General features: G+C 27.5%; 1 protein-coding gene across 5 annotated transcripts in view; it reads right to left on the reverse strand.

Annotated features, from left to right (window-relative positions):
• Window positions 1–233: 233 nt before the first annotated feature.
• Synd (protein kinase C and casein kinase substrate in neurons protein Synd) overlaps window positions 234–23,819 on the reverse strand; it is a 265,365-nt gene continuing 241,779 nt past the window's right edge. For 4 of the 5 annotated variants that reach the window (XM_075379109.1, XM_075379108.1, XM_075379112.1 and 1 more), the window contains 4 exons: window positions 11,910–12,017; window positions 6,236–6,408; window positions 5,205–5,368; window positions 234–1,990 (listed from right to left, as the gene is read on the reverse strand). In XM_075379109.1, coding sequence (XP_075235224.1) covers window positions 1,881–1,990; window positions 5,205–5,368; window positions 6,236–6,408; window positions 11,910–12,017 — 555 coding nt within the window. In that variant the 3' untranslated portion in view covers window positions 234–1,880. The remainder of the gene's footprint in view (window positions 1,991–5,204; window positions 5,369–6,235; window positions 6,409–11,909; window positions 12,018–23,819) is intronic. The other variant, XM_075379113.1, reaches the window with a different exon arrangement.

Raw genomic sequence — 23,819 nt, forward strand, 5'->3', positions numbered from 1 at the left:
ATTTATAAAAGAATAAACAACTAGAGACAATTTGAAATAAGGATATATTGAAAATTTAGCATGATTTTTATCATGCTAAATTTTATAAATCAAGTGTTGAAGTGGCAAAGATTATAAAAGTTAAACTGATATAGGTTTCAGAAATCAAGACCACAGTTAAGCAGTATATGTAAAGACAACTATTTTAATTTAAAACTGGAGGTAATTATTAGTTTAAGAGAGTAATGGATTTGTTGTTTGTTTTTATATATATATATATATATATTAAGTGTGGATAATTTTTTTCTTTATTTTGTCTTTTGATTTTAAATTTATTCCCTTATTTCTATTCTTTGTACCATAGTACGTGCCAATTGGAAATTCCACTTATACTTCTATTAGATCCACTCTTAATCTTTCTGCTTTATTACAATTAATCTCATATGAATAATTGATTATAGACCAAGAGTCAATGGTTATAACCGGTCTATACAGTTTAACACTGGAAAAAAATTTTACAAGAGAATGGCTAGCCGGTTGCTTTTTCTGTAGTGAGAATTTTCCTTCTCTGGGTTATAGATAGATGCTTACAAATTTGTTGATATTTAATTAAAATATGGTAATTTAAAAAAATTACTGTATTTTTACAAATAATAAATTTATTACGTTTTTCTATAAGTAAGTAGAATCTAAATCATTCCTAGTCAGTTTTTCTTTTATGAAAACATAGAAGAGGTGAAGTAAAAAAAAAATTAATTTTAGGAACATATACTGATCATAATGATAAGATTTAATTTTTATAGATGTTACAGATATAACAGCTTTAAAATATTTTTTTACTATGCCGAAAAACTATTAATCTTATAAAAAATAACTGTGCTCAATAGATTACTGATAATTTTTGTAACAGAGAAATTGAATAGTATTTTAATATAGTATCTAAATCCTTTTTAGATTTAGAATAGTATCTAAACCTCTTCCATTTAATTTTGTGTGTAATTTTTCATTTTATATAATCAGAGCAACTGGACTAATTATGGAAAATAATCATACTGCACATCAATGTAAAAAACATTACTTTCATTATAAAGTAGACTTCCTTTTTAAAATTTAATATGTGTGAACAAATGATTTTTAAAATTTAATATGTGTGAACAAATGATTATTTATAATAAACAATATAAAATATGTACTCCAGTATCTTTATGGCAAAATACATATATTCTTTTAAACAAATAATTTTTTCAGTGTGTAGATACAATTAAAAAAAAAAATGTTCTAAAAATATGATAAAACTGTATATGTACACCAGTTAAACCAGATTTGGTAAAAGAGGATTTCATTGTATTAAAAAATTATATAATAACAATAATAATCGTACAATAATTTATTCATAAATATATTTATGTATAATAATAAAATTCGTAATTAATTAATTACATAATATAAACATTTTCGCTGAGCTTATTTTTGTTTTCTTATATATATATATATATATATATATATACTTATTAATAATAATTTTATTTATATATATATTATTATATGACACAATGAAATATATTTATGATAAAAAAAAGAAATAATAATAAAATGGATAATGATGATTGTAATGAATAATGATGATGATGATGATAATGAAGATAATAATGTAATGGTAAACACTGTTATTAATCATGCTATTTAAATTCCAATGATGAAGAAGAAAATGAAAATGTCGAAACGTTGTATGATACGAGTGTGTCATGTAATGAACAAGAGTATGTATGGTTTTTATTGTTGATGTTATCGATACAATAATTTATAATTTTAATTATAATTATAGTAATACAATAATTATAACGATTATAAATTATTGTTATACATTTTCTTTATTACAATATACTATTATTACAATTATATTAAGCAACTTGTTCAACATAATTGGCTGGGTATAATCCGACACGGCCTTCTTTTCTTCCTTTACACCATCCTTGTTCATCTTCATCTTCTAATTTTTCAAAAACATCACCTGCAAAATATAAAAAAAAACTGATAAAACATAAATATAATTACGTGCTAATAGAAATATATGAATTTCACTACCAGTAAACAAATGTTAATTCTGGAACCCTCCAGATATCTAATGTAGCTTCATCAATCAGGAACTAAAAGATGCTGCTGCATCTTTGGTTTATGCAATAAATATACCGCCACCCCTTGTTCAACAGATCCAGGTAATGTATTTATGACAATGTTATATTAAATTTAATTGGTCTGACCTCGACTTTGAGCTGTCAACCTTCTAAAACTAAACCCTAAACCTCAACTCTCATTTTAATTAAAAATTACTATTATAAATCTTCATAAATAGAAATTTATACAATTTACATAACATCTTAAATATGAGAGGCGGCTGAAATATAATACACACAACATAATGAGAGAACAAAAATGTGGCATAAAGCCACAAACTACTTACAGTACTTTGATCAACAGTTTTGGAGTGTTAGTTTTAGAAGAATGAAACTATAAAATGGAAGCACCTGTTGCTTTATGCCACATTTTTGTTCTCTCATTATGTTCCAGTGTGTATTATATTTCAGCCGCCTCTCATATTTAAGATGTTATGTAAATTGTATAAATTTCTATTTATGAAGATTTATAATAGTAATTTTTAATTAAAATGAGAGTTGAGGTTTAGGGTTTAGTTTTAGAAGGTTGACAGCTCAAAATACTTGCATCTGAATCTTAAAAAGCGAATATTGAGGATGAACCTTGTAGTGGTTGACCAGTCTCTGCACCTGTTGAGAAGCATTAAAAGCAAGTGGATGAATTTATTCAAAATGACCATGGGGTGACATAAAAAACCCTGTGGGTGGAAAATGTATAAAATATATTGAATCCTACAGAAAGTAGTACATTCATTTTACATTACAATCTATTTCAGTTTTTAATTTGACTTTGACACATGTGGGTTTAGAAAGGCACGCTTTCTGAGAATAATAATGTTAATTAAATTACCAGTTCCTGTTTCGACAATGAGGTCCACTTGCAGGGCTGGATATCACCTGTGTGTGTTTCAATGAAATCTATACAATTTTTTCACTCTTCTACATAACTGCCAAAATTTAGTATTTGTCCATCATAACCTGTTTATTAAATTCCTTTTCAGAACTACAGAACGTACGATGCAAAAGTTCTGGGTCTCGTGTTTGAAGTAAACGTATAGTGACTGAAGTGGAGATAATGAGTTGTAACCAGCATACATTATTATAATTTTTTTATCAGGTTTTATTTTATGCGAAAAAGACCAACTGGCGATTTTTCATCAATCACATTTTATGCAAGAAAAAAAATTTTTGCAAAATTTCATCAGTGTCAAAATGACGTTTGTAAACTGATCACACGTTTGGTTGTCATGGCAGTTTCCTTGACAGAGGTTATTGTTTAAAGTTGCATGTCACATCACAATTAATAACTGGACTACATAAAAAATAATTATTATTTTGAACTTAATGAATATGTTTTTATTTTTAGAGAATTCTTAATGTATTTAATGTTCGTTGCATAATATGTAAATAACGTTCGTTATTATTATTTCGAGTTGGCCGTGAAATTATAGCCTGTTCAGAATGAAAAGGAATGTTTTATTTTATTTATTTAGTTTTTTTTTTACAATACTGTATTAATTGGTTGTTGCACAGCATGGAAATGAGCCGAGAACATTGTGCGTTTATCATTGTTTTTAGTTGTTTGTTATGTTTAGATAGTAATACTATAATCATTTTCTTTTCATCTTAGAATTCTGTTTTCTTTTTTCTGGCAATATTTATTAGCGAGTTGCTATAATACATAAAATGAGCAGTGCATTTCAAACAAGTGAAATTGATTGTGATTTGATTGATCTGATAATGATTTGTGTAGACAGTTCTAAAAAAATTAATTTTACAAATTTGACTAAAATTTATCAATTTCTTGCCAAAAATCATGATTCCCATAGTAAACTTATTTCTTGATTTTGAGTTAACCGTCTAATCATATTTTTGTTTTTTGAATTCTGTTTTTCGGTTCTTTAATCTTCAGAAAGATTTTTGAATAACATATGACCACAAAAAAAATTTCTAGTTGATACTCCATTGGCTTTCCTAGTGTAAAAAAAAAACTACCAAAAAATTGTGCTAAAAAATTATTAAATTTTTTATTAATATTTTTTAGCACAATCTTACAAATAGTCACCATAAGGCACTGTACAATTTTTTATCAAGCATGCAATTTTTTTTTTAACTATCTCCAAGATAGGTCTGGTTCTCAAAGGGTAAGCAACTCTACTGACGTAGTAATTTAGTAATCTAATTATTTTTATTTTTTTAATATAAATAAATTTAAAGTAATCATTAAATTATTACATATGTAATGAAACAATTATTTTTCTAAACACATAAATTTTAAATTAGGGAACAGAGCAATTGTAGGGAATCCATTAAAGTGATTCTTTGAAAAGAAAACAGGGTTTGTAAAATTTCCAAAATTTCCATAAATTTCCAAAAGATAAAATAATATTAAAGAATGGAATGTAAATAGAAGAGAGATAATAATTTTACTGAAAGTAATTGTGAGGAAGATTAGGCTCCTGGGCTACCTCAGAGAAAGATCAAAATCTATGTCTGTTCTAAGTCTTAACAGTCTAAGTCATAAACTAAAATGCAGAACTACCGACCCACAGAAAGGAATAATATGAGAAATAGCTACGTATTCAGTCCTTTATAATAACAATATAGATAATATATAACATATAAATATAATAGCAAATTTAAAAAAATTATATTTAAGCTTTACTTTTTTCTATATTTACATATTCTTCTACTTTTTACATATTTAATATGTACATACTTTACTTTTTTCTGCTAATTTCCTTTAATATCTTTCTTCCTTTGTCCATTCTTTCTGATTTTTCTATTTATAAAACAAATACCTACTTACAAATCTTCCTAAATCAAGTTTTTTGGAATGTTACAATATTTTTAATCTTTCCTTCAGTTCATTTATTGGATCTTCTATACAGAAGTTGAAAAGAATAAAGATAGATTACAAGACTGTCTCGCTTTTACACATCTAGTTTGGGTTCTATTCTAATCAAAATGATCCAATTCTTGGATAATAATTTTTCATTCTCCATAGGTTTTTTTTTAGGAAATTCAGTTTCCTAAACATTTAATAAATTAAAATAATATTAATAAATTTACCTTGTTTAAAACTGAGCTCGTCAGATTCAGCACCCTCATAATCATATAACGCACGCACTGGGACACCTGGTTCACCATTATCGACAAGAGGATCACCGGCATCTTCATCCCATTCTTCTTCTTCAAATGGATTAACTTCACCACCTCTTGGACTGTTACCATTGCTATAACATTAAAATTAACAAAGAACTAATAAAACTTGTGCTCCTCACGTGTTGTATATTCATTCTGTTCATATTGTATATTCAATTGTTTAAATATCATATTTTATTTGAAAATATGATGTTTAAACAATTTTATCTCAATTTTAAGTGGTAGCAATTTGTTTTTAATTTTTGTTTGGTATACATGTTTTTAAGAAAATGAAGTTTGATGAATTGATCAAATTTGTTAGTAGACTTTTTAAACTATATTATAAAAAATTTTTTTTACATGCTAAACTAAATATAATAAATAGAATGTTTTTAAAATTCAAATCATAACACTTTCGGCCACTGCTTTAGTGATCTTCAGTGACTGATGCTCCTGAAGTCAGTAGATCAGTGATTTGTGTTCATGAGATGAACGGCAAATGTTGACTCTTTGTAACTACAAAGGGCTTTCGAATGCTCATTGTATTTTTATTTTTTAAAGCCGGGTTCAGTTTATATAGTGCTTGGCATAATAATGTTTGTTTGTCAATTGTGTTTTGTACTTTAACAACTCCTACTTATTATTCTTCTGAAGAATACCTTTAACCTATCTTTAAAGCACCCAACTTTTTTGAACTTGTAAGCTACTTTCTCTAACTCTTTGTTAACTTACAAGACACACACGAGCACGCGCGCGTGCACTAACATATTCTGACTAAAGAATTAAAATTCATACTTCTGAGGGCAAGGAAGAGTTATTTGATAAAAGAGGGATCATATTTTCTTTTACCACCTGTGAGAATATTTAAGCTATATTTATGGTGGCAGATCTGAAAGAGACATTACTCACTGAACATCTCACATAAATGAAAATCGAATTCTCAAGAATATATTACTTACGTAATAGCTGCTGCAGTTCCATTATTTTCAGTAGGTTTATTTTCAGCATTACTTTGTTTTCTCTGTTCACCATTTGTGTCTGTACCATCAGTAGGTATTATTCTAGCTGAGGTTACTTGTGATGTAACTTGTTTCTTTGATCCAGTTGTTTTATTATTTACAGGAGGGAATTCCTAAAACAATAAAAATCAAATAAAATTAAAAAATAAATATGATAAAAAAATAAATAAAGAATATTGCCATGAATTATCACCAAAATATTAAAAAATATTTACTTTAAAAAACAAAAAAGAACATAATTTTCCCTTTAAAAAATTCTCTTGTACACCATCATGTGTTTAACTTACACAACCATCAAACTTGTGCGGTAAATTCAATCATATTAAGGAAGTAATATACTTTCCTTACATATATATATATATATAAAGACACATTTTTTATTATATGAGAGACATTCAATGATTAACGAGACAAACTGATGTAAAAAAAAAAACAGTTCATTCAATGACAATGAAACTTTTTGAGGCTCAAGTTGGCAACCTTGGGAATACATTTAATCAGCTGTTCGATCATAATTAATCTAAACATAACCTCTTTTGTTGATTTCAGAATGCCAGCTCAGCTTGAAATGTGCACGCTGAAATAAAGCAACCTTCAGTTATAAGATTTTTGCTATCAGATGTGAAACTGGCCGAAGTTTACTAAAAAATGTTCAAACAGTATGGTAAAAAATATTTAAACTGGAGTGTATAAGTGGATGAAACAGTTTAATTCAGGCAGAACAAGTGGTCTTCAATCGCTCTGGAAGACCAACTGAAGTTTTACTTACTGTGCCGCAAAATCACACAAATGATCTTATTCGCAAAGACAAGCAAATCAAAATTTCTCAAATTGCTAGTTTCTGTAATATTAGTGTTGGAACCACACATTTAATCATTCATGATGTGCTGAATTATCACAAAACAAGTTCAAGATGGGTTCCAAATAGTTGACTCAATCCCATAAAGACACCCACCCGGATTTGCATTTCTTTTGAACTCAGAGCAGTTTGAAGCAGAACGTAATGTAACTTTCTAGAGCCTGAATCTAAACAGATAAGTCCTGAAGGGAAGAACCATCTGAATTAGCCCACAAAAAAATTCAAAACTCGTGTATCAGCCAGTATGTTGACAGTCTTCTGGGACTTGTAAAGTCCAATTTTTCGTGACTATTTAGAAAAACAATATACTGTGAACAGTAAGTACTATTCTAACATGCTCCAACAAAAAGTGAGTTCCGCAATAAGGCAAAGACATCAGGGTGCTCTCTCATCAGGTGTGATTCTCTTGCACGACAATGCGCGCCCCCATATCGCTCAGAGAACAGGATAAACATTTGAGAAGTTGGATTGGGAGATCACCACATCCTCCATACCAGGCGATAATAACGCAGAAGCATTTTTCACCCAGAAAAAACCCCACCAAAAAAAAAAATTCTCCTTACAGCCCGACCACGCCCCAACCAATTTTCATTTGTTCAGCCTGCTCAAAGACTTTTTATGCGGCAAGAAGTTAAATAACAACAAAGCAGTTCATGAATGACCAAACTTGATGCTACAGGAATCGAAAAGCTCATAGAACAGTGGGACATTTGTCTACATGTTGCTGGAGAAGTTGATAAGTAGTGTAAGTTTCATTGCCGTTGAATAAATTTTTTTTTCTATACATCAATTTGTCTTGTTAATTATTGAATGTCCCTTGTATATAATGCATTTTTATATATAATACGAAAATTTATGCTAAAAAAAAAGTTTATCAAGAAAAGGAAAACATCTAATTGACTAAAAATACAACGTACTAACATTTACAATAGCAAAAAAAAAAAAAAAACACACACATAAGAAGATTTCATTCATTACTGAAGCTATAAAACTAAAAATGAAATATGAAAATATTAAAACCAATGTTATAATTATGTATGTAGCAAAAAAGTAATTTAGTAGATTATTATTAACAAACACTATCTGGTTTAAAATTTAGTACTATTTTATGGTGAGTAGATTAAATAACTTTATTTAAAACCTTGGTATAAAGTATTACATTAAAATAATCTTTTAGTTAATTGTTTAAATAAAAATAAATAAATAAAAACTGAATTATATCATTCAGATTTGACTCCATATAAAGTACAAAACTGTCACTTGTAATTTTAGTCTGATATTTACAGCACAGAGTTATTATCAAAAAAGGACTTCATGATTTTGAATCCTGATAACAACAAACTGTTTTGTTTTCAGAAAGATTTTCATTTATCATATATCAAGTCATAAATGTGACATTACAGTCACAAGAAGAAAAAATTGAAATCAATAAGACTTATTATGAAAATAACTTATTATAAAATATTTTTCTTAAGAGATTCATCTCTTAAAAATTCATTAAAAGATTCATCATAAGTCATTATTATTTTGGGCATTTTATTGTCCTACAAGCAATTCAAAATGAACTACCTTCATGGAGACTAAAAACAGCATGTTGTACTCAGAACGCTGCTTCTGTATTAAAAAATTATCACAAATGACCTATCAATTTCACAATATAATCAAGAATTAGGCATTGCTCAAACCAGTTTATGGATAATTTTATATTAGGACTTGCATTTTATAAAATTACATTAACGCAAGAATTGAAAGCAAGGGCTCATTTGCAACATAGAAATTTTGTTATTTGGATGTTAGAACAAAAAGCAACAGATCCTCAGTTTTCATATAAAATCATCTTTTGTGATGAGATTCATTTTATCTTAAATGGGAGTGTCAGTAAACAAAATTGTCTTATTTGGAAGAAAGAAAATCTTTCAATTATTCACAAATAATCACTTCAGGCACAAAATGTACAGTTTGGTGTGGTTTGTAGTTTACAGGAATCATAAAAAAAAGGCCTATTTTTCCTTGATGATGATTGTGGCAATGGTGATATAGTGAATGCAAAGCATTATAATATAATGTTAACAGATTTCTTGTGGTCACAACTTAATGGTATTGACATTTTTGATGTTCACTTTCAACATGATAGTGCTACAAGTGAATACAGCCACCTTTATTACATACAAAATTCCCTGTATTTATAATTTTACAAAACAATGATGTGAATTGGTTACCAAGGTCTTCAGATTGTTGAAATTTTTCTTTGGGGTTATTTGAAAAGAGTTTATATCAACAAACCAGATATCATGCCAAATTTATTAGAGCACTCGTATTAGATAAATATTATTGAAAACTATAGAGTTATTGTAATCATTTGTTTGTATTATGCCTATCAATGGAGCTAAAATGGATATTTTCCTTCATGTTTAATTGTAATTGATGGCATTCTCATTTAAAACAAAGAAATCAAATATATTCCATGTATTTGTCTTTTTATTAAAAAACAATATCCTAAAACCCATTTTGGAAAACCTGATATTTTTTGACATTAAGTCAAATAACCTGACATATGTTATTTTTGAAAAAGAAAATATTTTTATGTCACAAAAGAAAAAAACTTGTCATTGAAGACTTATATCTTGTAAACCAATGGATGGAAAGAAAATGATCTCAGATTAAACTAAACCTTGTTTTCTGTATTATTATTGTGAGTTGCAATTTGCTTTAAGATACCCATTAGTTATCTTATTTTATGCGTAAGAGAACCCTGTTTTTCATCTGTTTTCCTGGAGAGCAAATTGGTGTCCAAAATATATTACTTAAAAGTTATAAAACCTTAGTCTTTAAGTGTATTTAAAAACTTAGTTTATTACTTTTAAAAATTTTTTTGGTTATCAGTATCAATATAGTGTCCACCATTTAAAAAAAAAAAAAACTGGTAAAGAGCCAATTTTTTGTACTCAACCATGTTCATTAACTACATTGTTGTGGTACATATATGGTATATACTTTTAATTAATATACATTATTTCATAAACAAATAATGAAGGCCGTGTTTATGCTCTAATAATGTCTCAAACCAGGTAGATCACAGCAAAAAAACGTTTTATTCTAATGGCGAGACAAAACAGCAGTTCTGTTTAGAATGCTCTTTGTACAGAAACTGGCTTTCGAAATCAATTTTTCTGAATATAAATAAATTATGTTCTTAAACATAATTAACACTAACTATTATATATTCTAAGCATTATAACATGAAAATTTATTTAAAAAAAGTCAACAATATTGTTTAATAAGCAACCAAAAAATTAAAATTTATTTTTTTCACAAATGAAAAGTTTAAAGTAGTTAGCAAATTTTTTGTTGCACCATTTTTGAACAAAATATTTCATTGCTGCAAGGATTTACAATTTTTTATAGCTAAAAGAAGTCCATTGGGCATAAATCATACTGATGTTGGAACCAAGGTACCTCAGTCTTCAGCACACTAAAACCTTCACCATTAGTGGTTACAGGACAGATAACATCTGCCTCATTGTCATCTTTATCAGAATCACTTATGCAGAAATAAATTTCTTTTACTCGTATTTCATCCTAGTTTAAAAACATAAATCTTGACATATCAGGCTAATCATTCATTTTTACCACAATCTTAAGAAAAATACTTGAATGAATGTATCTCATCACCTCCAGTATGAATTTGCTCATTTGTTTGTTTATCCACTGTGAAAAGCTTTCACATTTTCAATGCAGTTTTTAAATTATGATAAACAAACGAATAAAATACAACACAATGATAAAAACCTCTTTTTTTTACATTTCACAAAAAAAAGTAAGCAGTTCAGATGTTTTTTGTTAGAATATACAAATTGGTATATAATGCTTATGTACTAAAATAAAGTGCACAGCCTGTAACAATTTGATTGGTTGAATTACTGACGTTTTGTTATAACTTTTTAATAAAACTACATTACATTGAAATCGCATTATTGGAAAACAAGTAGAAAAAGGGATATACTTTTCTTATATAAAATTTTCCATAATTCCTACTCATTTTCATAAAATAAATACTGATGAAAAATAATAACGATGAAAACAACAAGCTTTAATATTGTACAATAATAAACACTTTCCATCAAGTGGTTTTATAAGATGTATCTTTCAAACACAAGCTTATTCTTTTGTGATGCCTAATAGTCATTAAAAAGTTTTTTTTATCAATTCTGCTACTATATAAGATTTTCATATCTTGTAAGGCTCATATAAGACAGCAAAATAAATAATTAAAAATTTAAAAGGATGAAACAGATTACAATCTCCATAGTACTTTACATAAATTCTATTAAAAAATATTTCTTATGTTATGAAGGTATTAATAAAAAAAAGTATGGCAAAAAAAAAACAGGATATATAAATAAATAATTTAATGATAAGTTTTATAATACATAGCTAAGGGAAAAGAGCATATTCAGAGATGTAAAACAGCAATGAAATAACAAAAAGTTAAGATCAGCTCACTGTAATGGGTAATATTATATTTTATTGTATTAAAAATTATAATAAGAAACAACGTGAATTTAAAAAAAAATTGCAACATTTTACATTAATTTGGTTTTTATGGATCAAATTTATACTACTTATGGATCTCAGTAATAATAAAAAAATTTAACACTAACTTATGATTGGGATAATAAAAATAATACTAATAATAAATAAGATAATGATACTTATATTACATGACTACAATTAATCAAATAATATTGTATTTACATGCAAATCTTCTCCAACAGGTCGTTGATTAATTAATGTGATGCTTCCAGCTGGAATTGATTCCTTTGATTTGCCTTTAGCAATGTCCCTGAATTCTTCAGTATAGTCCTGTATTACACACACAACATACATACACACCAATCAAAAATGCAGCAATGCGATCAACATGCAAACATAAAAAGAAGAAAAACAAAATAACCAAAACAAAAATGCAATAAAAATGCATAATAAATATAAAATAAAAAGGAAAAATCAACACATTTATAAAGACTAATTAACACACAAATAACCGACACAATAAAATCAACAACAATGCATAAAATAATAAAACAAGTTTTTACATTTATTTTCAAAGAAATGCATCAATCTTGGAAATGTTTTGTTTGTCTTCATCGATACAGTGGTTTCTACAGAAAAAAAAAAATTAACTTACTTTTCTTTATCTGCTTTTATAGAATACTCTTTATGTAGGAAGACAAATTTACGATACAATATCATCAAAAAACTTGTCAATCTGTCAATAACAGACATTATTTGTATATTTAATATTGTTTTATTGTATATACAGATCCTCGACATGATATATTTATATTCGACACAAAAAATAGGGATAAACCAAGAAATTCAAGTTCTTATATAGGAAGGAATGAAATAACTTAAGAAATGAGAGGAAAAGTTAAAAGGACAAATTGAAATTAACAAATTTAAAAAAATGAGAAAGTATAATAATTTGAAGGAGAAAGATACATGATAGGATACAGAGATGATATTGGTTTTATTAGCAGACAAGTAAAAATACGTTAATAAAAGAAATAGTGGGTAACGTGGACTTAAAGACTACAAATAGCTACATGACCAATAGTACTTACATACAGCAAATAAAAAACATTAACACAACAAATGATATTAAAATTGAAAATAAAGAATAATAAGTCAAATAACTAATATGAAAACAAATAAAATGACAATTAACTGAATATTACGATACAATAAAAAAATGTTCAAATTTATTTAGAGAGACTGTGATTGTGATTTTTTTTAAATGCAGAGTAAACAAGTTATTTAAACTTTATTATTAAAATTTCTTCTCTTTTTTATAATAATCTGTATATTCATTTGGCTGACTATATTACATCAGTGTTAACTGATATAAGTCACAAAGCAATTGTTGCTCAACATGCTATTTAATGAGGAAGACATAAAGACATAAATAAAAAAAATGTAAGCCAAAGTTACCAGTGCTCTAAAAATGATTCTATTATAAGTCAATGTATCCAAAGGAATTTCATGGGGCAGTTATATTTAACCTACACACATTGTGATGCAGTGTCTTATTCCAAGGAGGTTTTTATTTAAGAGGTACTTATGGGTCAGATGAATTTATTCTGTCCTTTATTTACCATATTAAAGATCCTACTAAGTTTTTGATCTTTTTTATCATATTAGTGGAAATGATGGTGTCATTATCAACTACAGATAAATTATATAACACAAACAAATGACAACTTGTGGATCAGACTGGCATATATATTTGCATTAACTTTCCTGTGAATGAGTTTAAGGCTTGGCCAACATTTTAATGCTAGCAGCTCCTTGATATTGCCCAAATCATCAATCTATTATCAGGTTCTAATTAGCAACATTTCTTGGCCAATAATCCATCGATGGAACAGATTACAAGTACACTTAATGCATGAAAATGAGGTGCAGTTATCTCAAACAATATAACTTACATCAGAAACAATTACTTTTATTGCTATACACTACCCACTCCATTTCTTCTTACATCTACTATACAAGTAAAACCTTTGATATACAGTATGTATTAATTCATTAACATATTAACCACTACATTAATAAAATTTAATATTAAATTAAATTTAAACCACCAAAATAGATTAAACTTACCATATTAATTATAAGAATCGACTTCACAGGATCCTGTATTTTCAGTTGGTATTCAATTCTATAATTACATTAAAATAAATTGTTTTTATAATTTGTGAATTTTGAATTTGTCCATTACTGGACAACAGTTTGTGTATTCATCCGTAACTTCAAAATTTATAAAACATTAACATTTTTGACAAATTTAAAACTCACAAATTATAAAAACAATTTATTTTAATGTAATTATAGAATTACATACCAACAGAAAATGTGGGATCTGCGAAAATCGGTTCTAAGAATTAATATGGTAAATTTAACTTATCTATTTACTGTGTTTTTGTGGTTTAACTTTCATTTAATATAATATCAGGTATCATAACCATTTTTCTGACAGGGATTATAGTTTCTTCATCTGAGAGTTGATTTTAATGATGTTTATTAAATAATATTCATATAAAGAAGTTAATATAGTGGTGTCGTCTTTGGGACTGAATAACATCTGTTTTAATGGACTAATCTCTGAATAGATAGGTATGTTAATAGAATTAATATACCACTTTTTTTCGATACTCATCCACTTTCTAAAACTGCCTGTTGTGGATTTTTTAAGTAGCATCGACTGCTATGATCATCAATCGCTAAAAATGCTAATAAAAACTGTTCAAACTAGACCCAATTTTATTTAAATTTGACAGTATCCAGGAACTGGTTTATTAAAAATAGTTATAGATTTTAAGAAAAGAATTAAGTATACATCAGAGACATAAAAAATATGTAGAACTAAAACAAGATTAGCACACATTAGAAACAAATAGACAAATGCATTAAATCATTGAAAATGAGCCATTAATAAAACATAATACAGTGCTTAAAATAAATATTTCAGATATACTTTCACATTAAAATTCGTAATCATTATCTCTACTTAATCGATTTTAAAATTTTCAATTAAAATCAATTATATTCACCGCAGAGCTATAGGAATATTATAACACTAACACAAATGTAAAAATAATTTTTGATAATCTGTTACTGAGAAATTTTCTCTTATAACAACATATCTTTAGTGAGTGAACGTAAATTATATGATTTAGAACACTTTTATAGACAAATGATGTTTTGGTTGGGCTCAGATTTTTTGACCCTCCAAAAAATTATGACTTCTGGATGTTAATATTAAATGTAAATAATGGTGTCTACAATGACAGGTAAACTGGGAAGATTTGAGAACTGGAAGATATACAAAAATAAAATACATATACTGAACAGATAAATATAAATAACCAGGAGATATTTATTCCTATGTTGCGTTTGGTGTCGCATCAGAAAGAAATGTTTGAATAGTGAAATTTGCCTTTCCCAATGTATAGAGCGACTTCCTACCTAAACATACTAATATTTAGCAAGTGGACAATTTTTCAATATTTAACTCGGTCAATAAAGAATTTGTGACATTATGTACAGATCTCTAAGGGGGGATTCTAGGAGTTGAAGAACTGGAAAAATTCCAACAGTTCACATTCATCATATATATTTAAATCATATAAAAATTATGCTACATATAAAAAAAATAAAATTATAATTTGATGAGGCTGAATGTACTGAAATCGCATTTTAATCATGTTTATAAAATGGCAGATTGCAGATTCCTGCATAATTTGGCTAAATTGAGTATTGTGTGGAAAGTCAGATGATTTCAGGCTTGGTTGGTGATGGAATATAAATGTAATAGTCAGATGAGAGAATTCTTGGGGATAGAAAGGCAGTCATTGCAGTTGGAAAATAGATTAATAAAAATGAAGATATGTGTGAGGAGATATCAGATGAAGAGGGTACACAAAGGATTATAATAATAATAATAATAATAACAACCATTTATTGTATGATAATAAATACATTAAAAGTTTCATCTGCAAAAGTTATATTCTACTTATTTACAAATCAACAAGTGCTCTGGTAAATTTTCTCCTGCTTGATTTTATTTATCTTAGATTGAAACGCTTTTAATAAAACATTCCATTTCTTAAGTTCATACATATTTCACCCTTTTGTCTTTATATCAATTAACCCTATTATACTCCAAGAAAAATTTTGCATCTCTTCAGAAAGTTCTGATAATTTACTATTATCTACGATTATAACAATAAAATACATACTTTAATCCTCCATTATGAGTTTCAGTGTTAACAATCAAAACACAAGGGTGACTATACTCAAAACAACACATGAAGAAATAATTATGGGAAATTATTTTGAGTTTTGGGGTGAAAGAAATATATTGTGAATGAATGATTCACAATTCATAAGCATCATATTTAGGAATATCCACTCTGCTAAATTTTGTTTGCTATTTGGTATGCAAGATGTCAACCACTTTGCAGTCAATGTCTCTTGCTATTAGACTTCAGAAAACTTTAGTTTAAATAATCAGTTATAGAGGAAAATGAGATTATGGAACATTTGAAAAGCAGAATTGATTTATTTTAGTTAAATATGTAGGACAATGAAATGCAAAAAGCTCTTCGTTTAAGAGAATTTAATTTTTAACTGTTTTTTTTGGGCACTTATTTACTACAAAACTTATTTCTTTGTTTTATTTCTTGCTAATGGCGTCATTCTATATTATGAACACAGTCTGTGTTTTAATTTATATTTACCAAAGTTTATCTTTTTTTTTCTAACAATTGTATTTTATGCTGGTTGAATAGAGTTCTTTTATGATTGTTATTATTATTATTATAAGAGAAAGGAATGAAACTGGAATAATATCAACTTTTATTGTATTAAGAAGTAAATTTTAAAATGTGATTTATTCATTAACTACTAAAACATAAAATCTTGTTTTGTTTTTTTTACTACCATTACACACAAAATTCTTGACTCGTAAAAGTTGCTGCAAGCAAATTAGAGAAGCTAACAAAATACAGAAACCAGAAAGAACTTGGCTGAGCAATGTAAGGTTCACATAAAGAATAAAGAGAGGAGAGAAAAAGAGTAACAGAGCAAGTAAGCAAGGAGATAGCATAATAAATATTCAAAAAATTAACTACATGAAAAACCAAACCATAATATGCTAATAAATTTAAAATTAAATCTACCAAAAGCTAAGTAAAAATAAATGATTAAATACGAATTAAAACCTAACCGTTTCAGAATTTTTGTAAGATTTTATTTAATACACTTTATGGATTACCTACTAATAATTATGATAAGCTTTATTAAGTTTTCAAAGGATATTATTAGAATGCTTTAAAGTGAAACAATATAGTTTGATTTTTGTTGCAGATTAAATCAAATTGATCATCCGATAAAAATTTGCCATCTAACAAGACAAATCCAAAAATTTTATACTAAGAGTAAGAGAAAAGTTATTATTACTAATGGAAATAAATACTAACTACATAACTGACAATGTTATAATGATAATAATAACAACAGAACAATTTTATTTACATCAGAATAAACAATCAAACACAAAGTACAATATTTTCTAGATCTGGCCTACATGGCCATATGCTGATTTGAGTCTTGTAAAGCAATTTTCAATTTCAACCTCTTAACTACCATAACTTCTTACAGAACATTTTGTCAATAATGTTAAACTAAATAATTATTTGTTCAAATTGTTGATATAATTTATTTATTTTCTGTTAATTTATTTTATTGAACCTATTTGGATTAAAATAAACATTTTCTTAAAAAATGAAAAACCCTAAGACGTTGGTTTGTGTATACAATCTATAACCAAACAAAAGGAAAGACTGACCTGTCAATTAGTTATTTTTATAGCTGAGATACAAGGCCATCAATGATCAACTATGACTAATATTTTCAATACATAACTGAGTGTAATTTAAAAATATAATAAACAAAAGATACCTTCCAGTTTCTAAATAAATGGATAATTTAGGATGCACAACAATAAAAAAATATTTTCAAAGCATTTTTATTGGGTCTCTAATTTTTCAAAAGGATTGCACCTCTCCTGCCCTCCAAAACTCATTACTGCAAAAGGCAAAGTAGAAAATTAGATGAAGAATGCTTCTTCACTATAAAAAAGCCAAAAATTAAGTGTAAAATTTGAATGAGCAATGTTTCTTGATAAAATAATGTAGTGAAATTTTTGAGGGAAATTTATAAAAAAAAACATTTTTTAGAAAGGGAATAAAAAATTTAACACAAAAAAAGATAGTGAAAAACCAACAGCGCTCTAAAAACATATTATAGAAAAAAATTTTTGCACAGTTCTGAGCAAGACTTCTTGTTAATTTTATTTAGTTTTTATATTTTAATATATTTTTAATTTGGTTTAATATTACTTTCAATAGATACTGTAGTTAAAGAGCTGTCAATGTTCTAACTTGCAGCTTCATAACGAATCACATTTCTAACTTGCCTTGTCAAATTTTTTCAACTTAAATTGAGTGAAACTCAAAAACGACTCAACCGATCTTAATCAAATCTTCATATGCACAACTTCAGATACACTACTACAGCATAGCACAACTACAGATATACTACTATAGCATATTCAATGAAATTGATCTAGTAGTTTTAGAAATTTTTGAGCCACAGAATTTTATATATAGATCTATAAATAAAAGGATACCCCAATTTAAGTGAATAGAATTTTCATACTCATACCTCAAAACATTAAGAAAATTCATTTTAACCCCGCCCCCCCCCCCGCAACATTTGTACCATGTAACCAAAACTAATGTCGTACTTTATTTTAACAAGTCATTAAAAAATAATAATTCAAATTTGCAAATGAAAAAAAATAAATTCTCTGCATTTCTGATTTTCAAATACTATTTTGCTGTTACATAACAAAACTATTTTGAAGAATTTTTTTCTGATGGATTCATCATATTATTTAAATCTTTAAAATAACTAGAGAAAAAAATTAATAAAAATACAAAAATTGGCTCCATGAATTAAAAAAAAAAAAACAAAAAAAAAAATTTATCCTAACCATACAAATTCATTTAATACATAAAAAATATGGAAGGGATTATTTTTACCAATCTGTAGAACCACAAAATGGAAAATTAACAAAAAAATATGAAAAGTTCGTATTTTTAAACAAAATTATTACAAATTATTCCGATTTTTTTTGTATAATTCGATACACTGTACAATGCTTCAACGAAGAAAAAAATTATAGAAGAAAACTATAATAAAAGAAGAAAAAAATAACAGCATTAAATGAACAATATACGAAGATATCACTAAAAAAACTTAATAAAACAATAAAGCATACACATCAAGATGCAAACAAACAAGTGATACAAATGATAAAAATAATCAAGTCATAAAGTCACAAGTAAAATTATAATTTTTCAACTACGTGAAAAACCCTAATAAAGAGTACAAGGTGTAATAAACCCACTGAATCATTTTGAATGAACACTAAGAGTGAAAATAGATAGATATTCACAACAATCCTGTTTATTAACATAACCTTCCTTAAAACTGCTGTTAATTTTGTACTCTTACTCAAAAGTGTTTCATGAAAGTATTGTATTTCATGAAATATTTAGTATTTGAGGGTAAAGCACCTTTTCCCTCCCTTTATTTCTTCATTATGAAACAATGGGTATACAAAAAAGAATATCATGGTTTTAATTTGTAATAATATCCTCTTGGATAAGATTTACAGTGCTTATTTACAGTATTTATTTAAGCAAAAAGGACAATTTTAGTTAAACATATGGCTGTAGATTGATTCCTTATCTTTCCGCTTGACGCCACTAGCAAAGATGGCTACTCTAAAGCCTTCTGTATTTTTCAGTTTGCTAAATGTGAATTAGTAGTTACAGTTCAAATCATGTTCTGTAGAAAGTTTAATTCTGATTTGTTACTGACAATAATGTTCATGGATCACATAATCGGTTTGATACGATTAGATGTCTATGAAAAGGGAAAAGTATGGGACAGTCAAGCGTGTCTGAAGAAAATGTTGAACGCGTCAAGAAGTCTTTTTGCGTGGTCCTAAGATATCTGTAGGGAAGGCCAGCTGCAAACTAATGATAGCGGCGATAACAGTTTGGAATGTTTTAAGGGAACACATCCATACCATTTACAGCTATAGGCTTTGAAGTATTATGATGTGCATGCTGACTTCACAGTCAAAATGTTCCAGCATGAAGTTGACAATAATCTTGATTGTACTATTATGATTGTATTATCCCCATGAACTTTTATAATGCAACAGGGACTCCCAAAAATTAAATATTTTCTTTCTAATATCCTGAAAGCAAGTTTATGGGTCACTGTTTTTCGGTGAAGCAAATTAGCAGGATTTGCTTATCTGAATATTTTGTATACATGTTTCTTTCTTCAACTGCAAGCTAGACCGGAAAATTCTATCTGGTAACAAGGTGGTACACCTCATCACTGCCAAAACTTTATACGGGATCAGTAGGAAGACATTTTCCCTGACTGATGGATCAACTGGCACAGACCCATTGCTTGATACAAAGGCCTCTAATGCCATCTCATTTGACCCCCTGTGATTTTTTTCTTTAGGATTTTATAAAGAACCTTGTGTATGTAACTCCATCTACTGATCTTCCCTGATTTCAGGCATAGGACTGAAGCAAATTTCACTTCTGTTACTTCATTCAAGCTAGTTAAAGTGTGGGACAAACTCTCTTGTGGGTTGAATGTGTTGCCACATGATAAAAGGTGCTCATATTGAACACTTGTAGTGGAAAACTGGTGTTACTCTTTTAATTTATTTGTGATTCATTACTGTAAGTCAAAGTTAAGAGCTATCAAATAGCTTTTACACTCTGATTCTTTTTGTTATACCCTGTATTTATATTTCAGTTAGTTAATAACTACCATTATTTTTTTTTATTCATTAGTGTTTTTATCTTGATTTTCTGATTATTTATTTTTGGAAATTAAGCAAAAAGGTGCAGATAAAATTGTATTTTCTAAAGACCACTAACCCAATAAAAATTTCATTAATAATGGATATCTTATTTTATTATTGAAAAAGATAATGATTCCAGTGAAATATAATTTTATTGCAGAAAAAATATATAATATTACATGAAAAAAATTCTGGTTGATTTTTTCTTTTTTTTTAAAACACAATTATAATTACTTAAAAATTTGTTAAAGTCTGCAACTTCATCTCTTTAAAAGTGGGGGAGTTAAATGGAAATGATAGTTTTTTTTTTGTTTTAGAAAAATCTAAAAAAATAATACTGGTTTTTAACAAAAGCTATCAAGAGGTCTATAAAATTACTTTTAATTTGATATTTTTAGTCATCTCTGCATCATAAAAAATGACTACGGTAGAATTTGTTTTAATCTTTGATCAATTTACCCCCCCCCCCCCACTATAACAAACTTTTTTTTTGAATGCTTATTTCTTTAATTTTCTTCAAAGACTTCATAAAAGTTGGATACATAAAATTCAATGCTTAAACAATTTTTATAAAATGCTGCGGGAATTTTATAAAAATGAGCCAAAATTATCAATTTTACTAACAAATTATCTGTATTTAATAATTGGAGAAATAATCACCTTAAGGATGATTATTCTATAACACATTTGCCATTACATCCACACAGATCTGTGACAAAATACTCTTTACCTATTGTTATGCCTGCAATTCTGTTATCTGTTATTTTTGGGTCCATTAAATTTAAAGAAATAGTGCATGTTAAAAATTATTTTTTGTTACAATACAATATAAAGGTCCAATTTTCATTATAATAAAGATGAATTTCCCTGGCAGTGTGGCAGCATCTCGGCCTTTCAAAAAAATGGTTTCAGGTTCAAATTCCAGTCAGGCATAGCATTTTTCATACACTGTAAATTTTCCACTCCATATTCCCAGTGCACAAGCTTTGAACTTATGCAGTGAATTAATCATTAAAAAATAAATAAGATAAAGAAAATACATTTTTTGGTTCTGAACAGTTTTTTAAACAATCCCCCTGAGCATTAATTAAGAAACTTGGTATTTCCTGATCAGACTGAGTGATATCCCATATTGTTTAGAAAATTCAGTTTTAGTTTAAATATCTTACCTGTTTATTTATTTGTATTCATTGCATATTTTTCTAAATTATTTTTATACTTTAAAAAGATTGTAATAATGAAAAAAAAAAAAAGTTGTACTGGAATTAGTTGGCAGAGAATTTCTTAAAACTGTCAGAATTTGAATTTTCTCTTATTTATTATAATTTGATGTAGGCTTTTAAATTTGCATGACATGTGAGAGAAAATGAAGGTACTTTTTGAATTCATAAAAATATTTATAATTGTATTTGCTTGTTTTCAAATTAACCTTGACCTTTTCTATCGCACATCTTATTATTCTTTCTGTTTTTTATTATAATTAGCGAGTTATAAAAAATTAATTTTTCCTAATTTTTACATCAAGAATATTTTTTATTACTTTTTTCTGATTTAAACACCCCTAAGGCAACCAGTTGCAATAAAGCATCACTCGGTCACCTCAGGGTGTCATGGCAGCAGCCTGCCCTCTCTGTCTTGCTCCCTGCAGAGACATCCCACCGGGGTCTCCCTAGCATCATCAGTTCATGCTGACTTCCTCTTCTGGACAGCCAATCCATTCCTCAACTGGAGAGCTGCCCTTCCCATCCCTAACCTACAAAGCACCAGGTGTGAATTTCGCACATCTGGTGTTTACCCCACGCAACCAGTCCTCTTACACCTTTTTTTATTACTTGTATTATTATTGTGCTCCTTTACCTCATGGATTGTTTGGTCAGAAAAAACTACAATCAACCAACTTTTATAATATCCTGAATTGGTATAACTACTTCCCTTTACAGTGTCTGCTACAAAAAACTATTCTTGACTAGATTTTATTATTATTTTCAGGAAATAGAAATAATTTACTTAGTTTTTAAGAATATTCAAAGAAGCAGTAATAAAAAATAAAGTTTATTCAAATAAAAAGAAAATAACCAAAAATTAATATATTATTACATTAAATTTTTTTGAAAAAAAATTCTCATTCAAGTGGCACAAATATTTTTATACTTAAATTCAATAATTCAGATGCACATAATAATCTTTTTTGAGTTTTAAGATGATTCCTATGCTTTAAGAGAAAATTGTATCGTAAAATAGATAAATCATTGGAATATTTAAAAAAAAATACCTCTGGACTATAAGAACACACGTGTAACAATCAGTATATTGGTGAATTATACTACTCAAAAAGACTTGATTGATTACGTCAATCATACCAGTACCAGGCATTAATTTTCTTTGCCGGAATTGTTTCCATAAAAAATTAATATATATATATGTAGTGCAGGGTTAACTAGGTGAGAAAAAAATCACTTCGACATGGAAAATATATGTACAAATAATTGCTTTGTTGCAATATGTTAATACAAAACAGGGTGAAAGTAAAAGTTGTTTTGTTAATATCAAAGAAATATGATTGTTTACTTTACATAGATTTCATTATTTCTGTGGTTTAATAAATTAAGACACTAAATACTAAAGGAATTCATAATATAAGACAAAACCTATCTGATATTTTATGCAGCTGGCTCCTATTTTAATGTTTTAACCAAATCCCGTACGTATACCTAAATTTCAGCCAAGAGGAATAAATTACTGTTTTTTAGTTTAAAATTTTTATTATTCTTAAATTAATATACCTTTCATCCAGAAATGAAGTTGCTGATAAAACATGTGATTAATTATACTCTAGGTCAGTTACCAACTAAAGCTCTTAATTCAAATTAGTTTTGTTTTCACTAGTTTAGGAGTAGATTATGAGGCTTTTAGTCTCATTTTTCCAAAAAAAAAAAGATTATGGACTCATTCAAAGATTGAAGGTAATGAGAGCGGACTGATTTTCTGCTGAAAAATAACAATGACACTAGCTAAAGCTAAAGTACAATAAACCCTGTAATAAAATGGCGTAAAAACTGATTCTTAACCAAATTTCCTTCTCAGTGAAAAATTTTGAGTCTTGAGTCATCTTCAAAAAACTGTCAGTATTACAAATG

Source organism: Lycorma delicatula, chromosome 11 (assembly GCF_047948215.1).
Source record: "Lycorma delicatula isolate Av1 chromosome 11, ASM4794821v1, whole genome shotgun sequence".
NCBI lineage: Eukaryota > Metazoa > Arthropoda > Insecta > Hemiptera > Fulgoridae > Lycorma > Lycorma delicatula.